The 16,050-nt window shown below is 30.8% G+C and overlaps 1 protein-coding gene across 1 annotated transcript in view; it reads right to left on the bottom strand.

The window, feature by feature from the left end:
- The window catches only part of LOC133548281 (aminopeptidase Ey-like), a 92,873-nt gene that overhangs the window by 57,177 nt on the left and 19,646 nt on the right, over nt 1-16,050 (bottom strand). Inside the window, exons 10-15 of the mRNA XM_061893599.1 lie at nt 10,748-10,920; nt 10,589-10,665; nt 2,496-2,629; nt 2,366-2,421; nt 2,146-2,293; nt 1-55 (exon numbers count right to left, since the gene is read on the bottom strand). Coding sequence (XP_061749583.1) covers nt 1-55; nt 2,146-2,293; nt 2,366-2,421; nt 2,496-2,629; nt 10,589-10,665; nt 10,748-10,920 — 643 coding nt within the window. The remainder of the gene's footprint in view (nt 56-2,145; nt 2,294-2,365; nt 2,422-2,495; nt 2,630-10,588; nt 10,666-10,747; nt 10,921-16,050) is intronic.

The following is a 16,050-nucleotide window of genomic DNA, read 5'->3' as shown; positions in this document are numbered from 1 at the left end:
CAGTCACCTCTTGGAAGTACTTGAACAAGGGAGTGACTAGTTTCTTCATGTAAGCCTGAGGGCAAAAAAAAAAAAATTAAAAAAACAAACAAAAAAACAAATTCAACATATACATACATACATACATATATAAATATATATATAAATAAATCCTGCTAAAAAAGGCTTGTATGGATGACACAGGCTATATGTTTTCTCCTACCCTAACATATGTATATATATATATATATATATATATATATATATATATATATATATATATATATATATATATCATAAATAAATGTATGAATTTAAGAAGCCAGTAACGTGCATTTTGGTTAAGAACTTCGTAAGAATTTAGAAAGCCAGTTACTTGTATTTTGGTTACAAACTCCGTAAGAAAATGCATGAATTTAAGAAGCAAGTAACTTGTATTTTAGTTAAGAACTCCATAAGAAAATGTATGAATTTAAGAAGCAAGTAACATGTATTTTAATTAAGAACTCCATAAGAAAAAGCATAAATTTGAGAAGCAAGTAACATGTATTTTGAACTCCGAAAGAAATGCCTGAATTTAAGAAGTAAGTATCAATGTATTATGGTTAAAAACTTCATAAGAAAATGTATGAACTTAAGAATCACGTGACATGTATTTTGATGAAAAACTCCAAAAGAAAATGTATCAATTTAAGAAGCAAGTGAGATGTATTTTAGTTAAGAACTCCATAAGAAAATTTATGAATTTAGGAAGAAAGTAACATGACTTTTTGGTCAAGAACTCCATAAGAGAATGCACAAATTTAAGAAGCAAATGACATGTATTTTAGTTGAGAACTCTATTAAAAAAATGTATAAATTTAAGAAGAAAGTAACTTGTATTTTAGTTAAGAACTCCATAAGAAAATGTATGAATTTAAGAAGAAAGTAACTTGTATTTTAGTTAAGAACGCCATAAGAAAATGCATGAATTTAAGAAGCAAATAATATATATTTTGGTTAACAACTCCATAAGAAAATATATAAATTTAAGAAGCAAGTGACATGTATTTTAGTTAAGAAATCCATAAGAAAAAGCATGAATTTAAGAAGCAATTGATAATGTATATTGGTCAAGAACTCCATAAAAAATGCACAAATTTAAGAAGCAAGTGACATGTATTTTAGTTAAGAACTCCATAAGAAAATGTATAAATTTAAGAAACAAGTAACTTGTATTTTAGTTAAGAACTCCATAAGAAAATGCATAAATTTAAGAAGCAAGTAACATGTATTTTAGTTAAGAACTCCGGAAGAAATGCCTGAATTTAAGAAGTAAGTATCAATGTATTATGGTTAAAAACTTCATAAGAAAATGCATGAATTTAAGAATCAAGTGACATGTATTTTAGTTAAGAACTCCATAAGAAAATGCATGAATTTAAGAAGCAAGTAATAATGTATATTGGTCAAGAACTCCATAAAAAATGCACAAATTTAAGAAGCAAGTGACAAGTATTTTAGTTAAGAACTCCATAAGAAAATGTATGAATTTAAGAAGCAAATAATATATATTTTGGTTAAGAACTCCATAAAAAAATGCACAAATTTAAGAAGCAAGTGACAAGTATTTTAGTTAAGAACTTCATAAGAAAATGTTTGAATTTAAGAAGCAAGTGACATGTATTTTGGTGAAGAACTCCATAAGAAAATAACTTCAATTCTAGTTAAGAACTCCATAAGAAAATGCATGAATTTAAGAAGCAAATAATATATATTTTGGTTAAGAACTCCATAAGAAAATAACATGTATTTTGGTTAAGAATTCCATAAGAAAATATATTAATTTAAGAAGCAAGTAACTTGTATTTTAGTTAAGAACTCCATAAGAAAATGTATGAATTTAAGAAGCAAGTGACATATATTTTGGTGAAGAACTCCATAAGAAAATAACTTCAATTCTAGTTAAGAACTCCATAAGAAAATGCATGAATTTAAGAAGCAAGTGACAAGTATTTTAGTTAAGAACTCCATAAGAATATTTATCAATTTAAGAAGCAAGTGACATGTATTTTAGTTAAGAACTCCATAAGAAAATGCATGAATTTAAGAAGCAAGTGACAAGTATTTTGGTTAAGAACTCCATAAGAAAATGCATGGATTTAAGAATCAGGTGAGCTGACACACCTGCATGGGTCCAAAGACGTCAGTGCGACACAACATGATGTGCAAGTAGTCCAGGTGTTTGAGAGCCACCTGCCAGGGCAAGAACTCCACTTCTCTGTGAAGGAAGTTGGTGGTGCTGAGAGCCAGAGTCAGGTTCAGCATCCTGGCTCTGCAACAAAGGAGGAGAAAGCAGACTTAAGTCCACAGGACTCCGGACTGCTTGAGAGTGGGCGTGATGGACCTGGCCAGGCTGAAAGCATCATCCATGATCTGCGCCCGGTTGATGAGAGGAATGTCCTGCGAGGAGAGAAACAGTCAGACCAAACATTGTTTCGGGGAGTTAGCGCCACCGCCTGGTCGCAGAGTCGCACCTGATGCTGCCGGTCCAGCTTGGCCAGGAGGCGCCGCCAGTTCTGAGCGTCGTAGTTGACCCTGTAGAAGCCCGACATGTTGATGTTGGCCAGCAGCCACTCATCAGGACCCACAGCCATGGCCGGGTTTGTGTCTGGTGGTCAGGCACACAATAACAAAGTCTAGATAGAAGCATGTTCACCTTTTTTTTACGTTAGCATGCTAAAATTTTATGGTAGCACTTTAGTAAAATTTGTTCGTTCAAACCTAACAATCATGACTGTTGATACTTGGCACCATCTTAGAAGTATGCTTACTCATCCTACTGTAGCAAATAGAAGTATGTTAACCTTTTTTTAACGTTAGCATGCTAAAATTTTATGGTAGCACTTTAGTCAAAATAGTTTGTTTAAACCTAAACATCATAACTGTTGATACTTCGCACCACCTTAGAAGTATGCTTATTCATCCTACTGCAGCAAATTTTAGATAGAAGTATGTTAACCTCTTTTTTTTACGTTAGCATGCTAAAATTTTATGGTAGCACTTTAGTAAATTTTGTTTGTTTAAACCTAAATATCATGACTGTTGATACTTCGCACCATCTTTGAAGTATGCTTATTCATCCTGCTGTAGCGAATTTGAGATAGAAGTATGTTAACCTTTTTTTACGTTAGCATGCTAAACTTTTATGGTAGCACTTTAGTAAAATGTGTTTTTTTAAACCTAAATACCATGACTGTTGGTACTTCGCGCCATCTTAGAAGTATGCTTACTCATCCTACTTTAGCAAATTTAAGATATAAGTATGTTAATCTTTTTTTTACGTTAGCATATTAAAATTTTATGGTAACACTTTAGTAAAATTTGTTTGTTTAAACCTAAATATCATGACTGTTGGTACTTTGCAGCATCTTAGAAGTATGCTTACTCATCCTACTGTAGCAAATAGAAGTATGTTCACCTTTTTTTTAATATACGTTAGCATGCTTAACTTTTATGGTAGCACTTTAGTAAATTTTGTTTGTTTAAACCTACATAACATGACTGTTGATACTTGGCACCATCTTAGAAGTATGCTTTTTCATCGTACTGTAGCAAATTGTAGATAGAAGTGTGTAAACATTTTCTTTTTTACGTTAGCATGCTAAAATTTTATGGTAGCACTTTAGTAAAATGTGTCTGTTTAAACCTAAATATCATGACTGTTGGTACTTCGCACAATCTTAGAAGTATGCTTATTCATCCTACTTTAGCAATTTTTAGATATAATTATGTTATTTTTTTTTTTAAGTTAGCATGCTAACATTTTATGGTAGCATTTTAGCAAAATATGTTTGTTTAAACCTAAATATCATGACTGTTGATACTTGGCACCATCTTAGAATTATGCTTACTCATCCTACTGTAGCAAATAGAAGTATGTTAACCTTTTTTTAATATACGTTAGCATGCTAAACTTTTATGTAGCACTTTAGTAAATATTGTTTGTTTAAACCTAAATAACATGACTGTTGATACTTGGCACCATCTTAGAAGTATGCTTATTCATCGTACTGTAGCAAATTTTAGATAGAAGTATGTTAACCTCTTTTTTTTACGTTAGCATGCTAAAATTTTATGGTAGCACTTTAGTAAATTTTGTTTGTTTAAACCTAAATATCATGACTGTTGATACTTGGCACCATCTTAGAAGTATGCTTACTCATCCTACTGTAGCAAATATAAGTATGTTAACCTTTTTTTAACGTTAGCATGCTAAAATTTTATGGTAGCACTTTAGTCAAAATAGTTTGTTAAAACCTAAACATCATAACTGTTGATACTTCGCACCACCTTAGAAGTATGCTTATTCATCCTACTGCAGCAAATTTTAGATAGAAGTATGTTAACCTCTTTTTTTTACGTTAGCATGCTAAAATTTTATGGTAGCAGTTTAGTAAATTTCGTTTATTTAAACCTAAATAACATGACTGTTGATACTTCGCACCATCTTTGAAGTATGCTTATTCATCCTACTGTAGCGAATTTGAGATAGAAGTATGTTAACCTTTTTTTTACGTTAGCATGCTAAACTTTTATGGTTGCACTTGAGTAAAATTTGTTGTTTAAACCTAAATATCATGACTGCTGATACTTCACACCATCTGAGAAGTATGCTTATTCATCCTACTGAAGCAAATTGTAGATAGAAGTATGTTAACCTCTTTTTTTTACATTAGCATGCTAAAATTTTAAGGTAGCACTTTGGTAAAATTTGTCTGTTTAAACCTAAATATCATGACTGTTGGTACTTGGCACCATCTTAGAAGGATGCTTACTCATCCTACTGTAGCAAATAGAAGTATGTTAACCTTTTTTTTTTTTACGTTAGCATGCTAAACTTTTATGGTTGCACTTGAGTAAAATTTGTTGTTTAAACCTAAATATCATGACTGTTGGTACTTCGCGCCATCTTAGAAGTATGCTTACTCATCCTACTGTAGCAAATTTTAGATAGAAGTATGTAAACCTTTTTTTATGTTAGCATGCTAACGTTTTATGCTAGCACTTTAGCAAATTTTTTTTGTTTAAACTTAAATATCATGACTGTTTATATTTGGTACATCTTAGAAGTATGCTTACTCATCCTACAATAGCATGAATAATTTTGGCAAATTGTAGATAGGTGTATGTTAACCTTTTTTTCATGTTAGCATGCTAAAATTTTATGGTAGCACTTTAGTCAAATTTGTTTGTTTAAACCTAAATATCATGACTGTTGATACTTCGCACCATCTTAGAAGTATGCTTACTCATCCTACTGTAGCAAATTTTAGATAGAAGTATGTTAACCTTTCTTTTCTACGTTAGCATGCTATCATTTTATGGTAGCACTTCAGCAAATTTTGTTTGTTTAAACGTAAATATCATGACTGTTGATATTTGGTACATCTTAGAAGTATGCTTACTCATCCTACTATAGCATGAATAATTTAGTCAAATTGTAGATAGGTGTATGTTAACCTTTTTTTCACGTTAGCATGCTAAAATTTTATGGTAGCACTTTAGTCCAATTTGTTTGTTTAAACCTAAATATCATGACTGTTGATACTTCGCACCATCTTAGAAGTATGCTTACTCATCCTACTGTAGCAAATAGAAGTATGTTAACCTTTTTTTTTTTATATATGTTAGCGTGCTAAACTTTTATGGTAGCACTTTAGTAAATTTTGTTTGTTTAAACCTAAATAACCTGACTGTTGATACTTGGCACCATCTTAGAAGTATGCTTACTCATCCTACTTTGGCAAATTTAAGAGAGAAGTATGTAAACTTTTTTTTTTACGTTAGCATGCTAACATTTTATGGTAGCACTTAAGTAAATTTTGTTTGTTTAAACCTAAATATCATGACTGTTGATACTTGGCACCATCTTAGAAGTATGCTTACTCATCCTACTGTAGCAAATAGAAGTATGTTCACCTTTTTTTTAATATACGTTTGCATGCTAAACTTTTATGGTAGCACTTTAGTAAATTTTGTTTGTTTAAACCTAAATAACATGACTGTTGATACTTCGCACCATCTTTGAAGTATGCTTATTCATCCTACTGTAGCAAATTGTAGATAGAAGTATGTAAAAAAAATTTTTACGTTAGCATGCTAAAATTTTATGGTAGCACTTTAGTAAATTTTGTTTGTTTAAACCTACATAACATGACTGTTGATACTTCGCACCATCTTAGAAGTATGCTTACTCATCCTACTCTAGCAAATTTTATATAGAAGTACGTTAACCTTTTTTTATACGTTAGTATGCTAACATTTTATGGTAGCACTTTTGTAAAATTTGTTTAAACCTAAATATCATGACTGTTGATACTTGGCACCATCTTAGAAGTATGCTTACTCATCCTTCTTTAGCAAAATTTAGATAGAAGTATGTTAACCTTTTTTTTTACGTTAGCATGCTAAAATCTTAAGGTAGCACTTTGGTAAAAATTTGTTTGTTTAAACCTAAATATCATGACTGTTGGTACTTGGCACCATCTTAGAAGTATGCTTACTCATCCTACTGTAGCAAATTATAGATAGAAGTATGTTAACCTTTTTTTTTACGTTAGCATGCTAAAATTTTATGGTAACACTTTTGTTAAATTTGTCTGTTTAAATATAAATATCATGACTGTTGGTACTTCGCACCACCTTAGAAGTATGCTAACTCATCCTGCTGTAGCAAATTTTAGATGTAAGTATGTTAACCTTTTTTTTTTACGTTAACATGCTAAAATTTTATGGTAGCACTTTAGTAAAATTTGTTTTTTAAACCTAAATATCATGACTGTTGATACTTCGCACCATCTTAGAAGTATGCATACTCATCCTACTGTAGCAAATTTTAGATAGAAGTATGTTAACCTTTTTTTATACGTTAGCATGCTAAAATGTTATGGTAGCACTTTAGTAAAATGTGTTTGTTTAAACATAAATATCATGACTGTTGATACTTGGCACCATCTTAGAAGTATGCTTACTCATCCTACTTTAGCAAATTTAAGATAGAAGCATGTTAATTTTTCTTTTACGTTAGCATGCTAACATTTTGTGGTAGCACACAAGCAAATTTTGTTTGTTTAAACCTAAATATCATGACTGTTGGTACTTCGCACCATCTTAGAAGTATGCTTACTCATCCTACTGTAGCAAATTATAGATAGAAGTATGTTAACCTTTTTTTTTACGTTAGCATGCTCATTTTTTATTCTAGCACTTTAGCAAATTTTGTTTGTTTAAACCTAAATATCATGACTGTTGACACTTCACACCATCTTAAAAGTATGCTTATTCATCCTACTTTAGCAAATTTTAGATGGAAGTGTGTTAACCTTTTTTTTAAGATAGCATGCTAATGATTTATGCTAGCACTTTAACAAATTGGGTTTGTTTAAACCTAAATATCATGACTGATGATACTTTGCACCATCTTAGAAGTATGCTTACTCATCCTACTTTAGCAAATTTTAGACAGAAGTAGCTTAAGCCTTTTTTTACGTTCGCATGCTAACGATTTATTTTGTTTGTTTAAACCTAAAAATAATGTAATTTGATACTTGGCACCATCTTAAACATATGCTAACTCATTCTTCTTTAGTATGCTAACATTTTAGCTGATTTTGTTCATACAAACCTAAATATCATAGCTTCTTAAAAGTATACCAACTATTCTTGCGTTAACATGCTAACAATTTCTGCTAGCTTCTTGCTAATTTTGTTAGTTTAAACCTTAAAAAATGATGGATTTTGATACCTCGCACCATCTTAGAAGTATGCTAACTCATCTCAACTTGTTATGCTAATATTTTATGCTAGCATTTTAGCTAATTTTGCTAGTTCAAACCTAAAAATGATTGATTTTGATATTTTGGCGCACTCTTAGAAGTATGCTAACCGCTCTTATATTAGTGTGCTAACATTAGCAGGCTAAACTTTTATCTTAGAAGTTGTGCAAATTGTATTGGTTTAAATTTAAAAATCATGACTTTCGATAATTGGCGCCACCTTAGAAGTATGCTTACTCATTTTACCTTAGCATGCTAACATTTTATGCTAGAATTTTAGCTGATATTGTTCATTTCAACCTAAATATCATAGCTTTTGACACTTGGGGCCATCTTAGAAGTATACCAACTGTTCTTGCGTTAGCATGCTAACAATTTCTGCTAGCTTCTTGCTAATTTTGTTAGTTTAAACCATAAAAAATGATGGATTTTGATACCTCGCACCATCTTAGAAGTATGCTAACTCATCTCAACTTAGCATGCTAATATTTTATGCTATCATTTTAGCTAATTTTGCTAGTTCAAACCTAAAAATCATTGATTTTGATACTTTGGCGCCCTCTTAGAAGTATGCTAACCGCTCTTATATTATTGTGCTAACATTAGCAGGCTAAACTTTTATGTTAGAAGTCGTGCAAACTGTATTGGTTTAAATTTAAAAATCATGACTTTCGATAATTGGCGCCACCTTAGAAGTATGCTTACTCATTTTAGCTTAGCATGCTAACATTTTATGCTACAATTTTAGCTGATATTGTTCATTGAAACCTAAATATCTTAGCTTTTGATACTTGGGGCCATCTTAGACGTATACCAACTGTTCTTGCGTTAGCATGCTAACAATTTCTGCTAGCTTCTAGCTAATTTTGTAAGTTTAAACCTTAAAAAATGATGGATTTTGATACCTCGCACCATCTTAGAAGATTGCTAACTTCTCTCAACTTATTATGCAAATGTTTTATGTTAGCATTTTAGCTAATTTTGTTTGTTTGAACCTAAAAATCATTGATTTTGATACTTTGCTGCCCTCTTAGAAGTATGCTAACCACTCTTATATTAGTGTGCTAATTTTGTTTGTGAAACCTAAAAATAATTTGATACTTGGCACCATCTTAAACATATGCTAACTCATTCTTCTTTACCATGCTAACATTTTAGCTGATTTTGTTCATATAAACCTAAATATCATAGCTTCTTGGAAGTATACCAACTATTATTGCGTTAGTATGCTAACAATTTCTGCTAGCTTCTAGCTAATTTTGTTCGTTTAAACCTTAAAAAATGATGGATTTTGATACCTCGCACCATCTTAGAAGTATGCTAACTCATCTCAACTTAGCATGCTAATATTTTATGCTAGCATTTCAGCTAATTTTGTTTGTTTAAACCTAAAAATCATTAATTTTGATACATATGTTTAAGATGGTGCCACGTATCAAATTACATTATTTTTAGGTTTAAACAAACAAAATTAGCACACTAATATAAGAGAGGTTAGCATAGTTCTAAGAGGGCGCCAATGCTAACTCATTCTTCCTTAGCATGCTAAAATTTTAGCTAATTTTGTTTATATAAACCTAAATATCATAGCTTCTTAGTAGTATACCAACTATTATTGCGTTAGCATGCTAACAATTTCTGCTAGCATTTAGCTAATTTTGTTTGTTCAAACCTGCAAAATCATGGATTTTGATACATTGCACCATCTTAGAAGTATGTTAACTCACCTCAACTTAGCATGCTAATATTTTATGCTAGCATTTTAGCTAATTTTGTTTGTTTAAACCTAAAAATCATTGATTTTGATACTTTGGCGCCCTCTTAGAAGTATGCTAACCGCTCTTATATTAGTGTGCTAATTTTGTTTGTGAAACCTAAAAATAATTTGATACTTGGCACCATCTTAAACATATGCTAACTCATTCTTCTTTACCATGCTAACATTTTAGCTGATTTTGTTCATATAAACCTAAATATCATAGCTTCTTGGAAGTATACCAACTATTATTGCGTTAGTATGCTAACAATTTTTGCTAGCTTCTAGCTAATTTTGTTCGTTTAAACCTTAAAAAATGATGGATTTTGATACCTCGCACCATCTTAGAAGTATGCTAACTCATCTCAACTTAGCATGCTAATATTTTATGCTAGCATTTCAGCTAATTTTGTTTGTTTAAACCTAAAAATCATTAATTTTGATACATATGTTTAAGATGGTGCCACGTATCAAATTACATTATTTTTAGGTTTAAACAAACAAAATTAGCACACTAATATAAGAGAGGTTAGCATACTTCTAAGAGGGCGCCAATGCTAACTCATTCTTCCTTAGCATGATAAAATTTTAGCAAATTTTGTTCATACAAACCTAAATATCATAGCTTCTTAGTAGTATACCAACTATTATTGCGTTAGCATGCTAACAATTTCTGCTAGCATTTAGCTAATTTTGTTTGTTCAAACCTACAAAATCATGGATTTTGATACCTTGCACCATCTTAGAAGTATGTTAACTCACCTCAACTTAGCATGCTAATATTTTATGCTAGCATTTTAGCTACTTTTGTTTGTTTAAACCTAAAAATCATTGATTTTGATACTTTGGCGCCCTCTTCGAAGTAGGCTAACCGCTCTTATATTATTGTGCTAACATTAGCAGGCTAAAATTTTATGTTAGAAGTGGTGCAAACTGTATCGGTTTAAATTTAAAAATCATGACTTTCGATACTTGGCGCCATCTTAGAAGTATGGCAACTTTTCCTCGTCCATCATTTCCTCGTGAAATAGCCTACCGTTCTTATCGAGAAGCCAGTAGTGGTTAGCAACCACGTCATTTTTCATCCACGTAACGGGAACAAACCACTCGTAACTGAAGGGACACACAAACGCAAGATGACGAACAACAATCCCAAGACGACGTGTGTGACAAGACGAGTGAAGTCTCCCCTTACTTGTACTCCGAAGGTCTCTTCACCTCCGTGTCGGGGTCCAACAAAAAGTGTCCCTGGACGAGAGTCCCGGTCCGGGTGTCGATGGTGACCACAGGGAATCCCATCTGGAGGATCCAGCGGTTCATGATGGCCTCCACGGACTGAGGCAGAGTCAAGCCGGCCTTCTCCACCGCCTCGTTACAAGACCAGAAGGGAAATATTCACTTTATTATTATTACGGCACAACACGTTAGCATGCTAATATTAGCATGCTAACCTTCAAGGTACACACCGCGGAGTCAATTCCGTCAAATATGTTGTTACTTGACGATTGAAACTTGTTAGCATGCTAGGCTAGATTTTGTTTTTGTTTATTTAGCTAATTTTGTAGGTTTACACCTCAGTCGTATGTCGGTAATCGACGAATGCTAATGCTAAAAATTCAGGCACACACCTCCGAGTAATATATTTTGGTTCGGGTTTGGAGGGGGAGGAGTGAGCCAGTGTAGCATCTCATGGTTTATTTAGCTAATTTTGTAGGTTTACACCTCAGTCGTATGTCGGTAATTGATAAATGCTAACGTTAGCATGCCAGCATTTCAAACCAAAAAAATTCAGGCACATACCTCCGAGTAATATATTTTGGTTCGGGTTTGGAGGGGGAGGAGTGAGCCAGTGTAGCATCTCATTGTTTATTTAGCTAATTTTGTAGGTTTACACCTCAGTGGTATGTCGGTAATTGACGAATGCTAACGTTAGCATGCCAGCATTTCAAACCAAAAAAATTCAGGCACACACTTTCGAGTAATATATTTTGGTTCGGGTTTGGAGGGGGAGGAGTGAGCCAGTGTAGCATCTCATGGTTTATTTAGCTAATTTTGTAGGTTTACACCTCAGTCGTATGTCGGTAATTGATGAATGCTAACATTAGCATGCCAGCATTTCAAACCCAAAAAATTCAGGCACACACCTCCGAGTAATATATTTTGGTTCGGGTTTGGAGGGGGAGGAGTTAGCCAGTGTAGCATCTCATGGTTTATTTAGCTAATTTTGTAGGTTTACACCTCAGTCGTATGTCGGTAATTGATGAATGCTAACGTTAGCATGCCAGCATTTCAAACCAAAAAAATTCAGGCACACACTTTCGAGTAATATATTTTGGTTCGGGTTTGGAGGGGGAGGAGTGAGCCAGTGTAGCATCTCATGGTTTATTTAGCTAATTTTGTAGGTTTACACCTCAGTCGTATGTAGCGTGGAAGCTAGTGGGTAGCGAGCATGAATACAGAAGTCGTACTTGTAATATGAAAACAAACTGGAAGCAGGGAAACAAAAAACAGTAAGCTACAAACATGTAACAAATATAGCTTACCGCAACGCTGCATTGACACGATAAGATACGACACGACAGGTAGCAACGACAAGAGCGACAATAATCCTGCACTGACTGGAGGAACAAAGCAGGTAAAATAGGAGTGGGCTGATTGACACCAGGTGTGGCCAAGTGCCAATCAGCCGCAGCTGAGGGGAAAACAGCGCACAGGGGAATAAACAGGAAACAGACAAAATAAGAACGCAGAAAATAAAAAATATTATTATTATTATTAAATTACTTTTTGTCAGAAACTCACTATTACATTTTGCCCCCCAAAAAAGGTATATTTATTTTTTTGTCCAAAACTCACTATACTACTTTTTGCCCCCAATTTATTAATTTTTTTCCTTTTTTTGTCCTTTTCTCATTTTATGACTTTTTCCCAAAACTTTTTTTTTTTGGAACTTTTTTGTCCTAAATTCATTTTCCTACTTTTTGTCCTAAACTCTTTTTACTACTTGTTTGTCCAAAACTCACTATAGTACATTTTGCCCCCCAAAAAATGTGTGTTTATTTTTTTGTCCTAAACTCATTTTATGACTTTTTTTGTCCAAAACTCACTATACTACTTTTTGCCCCCAATTATTTTTTTTACTTTTTTGTCTTTAACTCATTTTAAGACTTTTTTTTTGCCCATAACTATATATATTTGTTTAACTTTTTTTGTCCTAAACTCATTTTACTAGTTTTTTTGTCCTAAACACATGTTAATACTTTTTGTCCAAAACAAGTTGTGTTTATTTTTTTTCCCCAAACACATTTTATTGCTTTTTGTCTCCAAAAATGTATATTATTTTTTTGTCCCAAACTCATGAAATTACCGTTTTTGTTCAAAACTCATTTTATTACTTTTTTTGCCCTAAACACATGTTATGACTTTTTTTGTCCAAAACTCACTATATTATTTTTTGCCAAAAATTTATTCCATGACTTTTTTGTCCTAAACTCATTCCATGACTTTTTTATGCCCCAATTTTTTTTTTTTTTTACTTTTTTTTGTCCTAAACTCGTTTTATTACTTTTTTGTCCTAAACTCACTATATTACTTTTTTTGTCCTAAACTCATTTTACTAGTTTTTTTGTCCTAAACACATGTTAATACTTTTTGTCCAAAACTAGTTGTGTTTATTTTTTTTCCCCAAACACATTTTATTGCTTTTTGTCTCCAAAAATTTATATTATTTTTTTGTCCCAAACTCATGAAATTACCGTTTTTGTTCAAAACTCATTTTATTACTTTTTTTGCCCTAAACACATGTTATGACTTTTTTTGTTCAAAACTCACTATATTATTTTTTTGCCCAAAACTTTTTTTTTTTACTTTTTTGGGTCCTAAACCCATTTTATTACTTTTTTGTCCAAAACTCACTATATTACTTTTTGCCCAAAACTTTATTTTTTTACTTTTTTTTTGTTCTAATCTCATTTTATTACTTTTTTGTCCAAAACTCACTATATTATTTTTTGCCCAAAAAATTTTCTATGACTTTTTTGTCCTAAACTCATTCCATGACTTTTTTATGCCCAAAACTTTTTTTTTTTTTAACTTTTTTTTTGTCCTAAACCTGTTTTATTACTTTTTTGTCCTGAACTCACTATATTACTTTTTTTGTCCTAAACTCATTTTGTAAATGTTTTTGTCCCAAATTCACTATTACTTTTATATTGTCCAACATTCAATGTATTACTTTTTTTGTCCTAAACTCCCTATATGACTTTTTTTTTTGTCCCAAAAATTATTTTTGGACTTTTTTGTCCAAAACTCATTTTACGACTTTTTTTCCCAAAACAGATTTTTTTAAATACTTTTTCTGTCTTAAACTCATTTTATTATTATTTTTTTGTCCCAATCTCACTATATTAGTTTATATTGGTTAAAATTCACTTTATTACTTTTTTTTGTCCAAAACTCACTATATTACTTTTTGTCCAAAACTTATTTTATGACTTTTTTGGTCCTAAACTCATTTTTTTACATTTTTGTCCTAAACTCACCATATTAATTTTTTTTGTCCCAAAAATTTTTGGGGGACTTTTTTGTCCTAAACTCACTATATTACTTTTTTTTGTCCCAAAAATTATTTTATGACTTTTTTGTCCTGAACTCATTTTTACAACTTTTTTTTCCCCAAAACAAATTTTTTTTTATACTTTTTTTGTCGTAAACTCATTTTATTATTACTTTTTGTCCTAATCTCACTATATTAGTTTATATTGTCCCAAAATCACTTTACTTTTTTTGTCCAAAAATCACTATATTACTTTTTGTCCAAAACTTAAGTTATGACTTTTTTGGTCTTAAACTCATTTTATTACTTTTTTGTCCTAAACTCACTGTATTACTTTTTTTAGTCCAAAAAATTATTTTATGACTTTTTTGTCCTAAACTCATTTTACGACTTTTTTTCCCCAAAACTAATTTTTTTTTTTTTACTTTTTTTTGTCCTAAACTCATTGTATTATTTTTTTTGTCCTAATCTCACTATATTAGTTTATATTGTCCAAAATTCACTTTATTACTTTTTTGTCCAAAACTCACTATATTACTTTTTGTCCAAAATTTTATTTTATGACTTTTTTGTCCCAAACTCATTCTATGACATTTTTTGCGCAAAACTTTTTTTTTTTTCACTTTTTTTTACCCTGAACACATTTTATGACTTTTTTTGCCCAAAACTATTTTTTTTCTCTAAACTAATTTTTATTATTTGTTTTGTCCTAAACTTACTATATTACTAATGTCCAAAACTAATTTTTGGACTTTTTTTGGCCAAAACTATTTTTTTAAACTTTTTTTGTCCTAAACTCATTTTATTTTTATTTTTTGTCCTAAACTCATTTTATTACTTTATATTGTCCAAAATTCGCTTTATTTTTTTTGGCCAAAACTCACTATGTGACTTTTTGTCCGAAAATTTTTTTTGTCCTAAACTCATTACATTACTTTTTTTGCCCAAAACAAAATTATTATTTTTTTTCCTTTTTTTGTCCTAAACTCATTTTATTACTTTTTTGTCCTAAACTCACTATATTACTTTTTTTGTCCCAAAAATTATTTTACGACTTTTTGGTCCTAAACTCATTTTACGACTTTTTTTCCCCCAAAACTATTTTTTTTTTTTTACTTTTTTTGTCCTAAACTCATTTTATTTTTTTTGTCCTAATCTCACTATATTAGTTTATATTGTCCAAAATTCACTTTATTACTTTTTTTTAAATCCAAAACTCACTTTATTACTTTTTGTCCAAAACTTATTTTATGACTTTTTTGGTCCTAAACTCATTTCATTACTTTTTTGTCCTAAACTAATTTTACGAATTTTTTTTCCCAAAACTATTTTTTTTTAAACTCACTATATCAATTTTTTTTGTCCCAAAAATATTTTATGACTTTTTTGTCCTAAACTAATTTTACAACTTTTTTTTCCCCAAAACAAATTTTTTTTTTTACTTTTTTTGTCCTAAACTAATTTTATTATTATTTTTTGTCCTAATCTCACTATATTAGTTTATATTGTCCAAAATTCACTTTATTACTTTTTTTGTTCAAAACTCACTATATTACTTTTTGTCCAAAACTTATTTTATGACTTTTTTGGTCCTAAACTAATTTTATTATTATTTTTTGTCCTAATCTCACTATATTAGTTTATATTGTCCAAAATTCACTTTATTACTTTTTTTGTTCAAAACTCACTATATTACTTTTTGTCCAAAACTTATTTTATGACTTCTTTGGTCCTAAACTCATTTTGTGACTTTTTTGTCCTAAACTCATTTTACGAATTTTTTTTTCCCAAAACAAATTTTTTTTTACCTTTTTTTGTCCTAAACTCATTTTATTTTATTTTTTTTGTCCTAATCTCACTATATTAGTTTATATTGTCCAAATTCACTCTCACTTTTTTGTCCAAAACAAATTTTATGACTTTTTTGGTCCTAAACTCATTTT

This window comes from Nerophis ophidion, linkage group LG02, assembly GCF_033978795.1.
Source record: "Nerophis ophidion isolate RoL-2023_Sa linkage group LG02, RoL_Noph_v1.0, whole genome shotgun sequence".
NCBI lineage: Eukaryota > Metazoa > Chordata > Actinopteri > Syngnathiformes > Syngnathidae > Nerophis > Nerophis ophidion.
The sequence above is the reverse complement of the archived record's forward strand: the minus strand, read 5'-3'. Positions and strand labels throughout refer to the sequence as shown.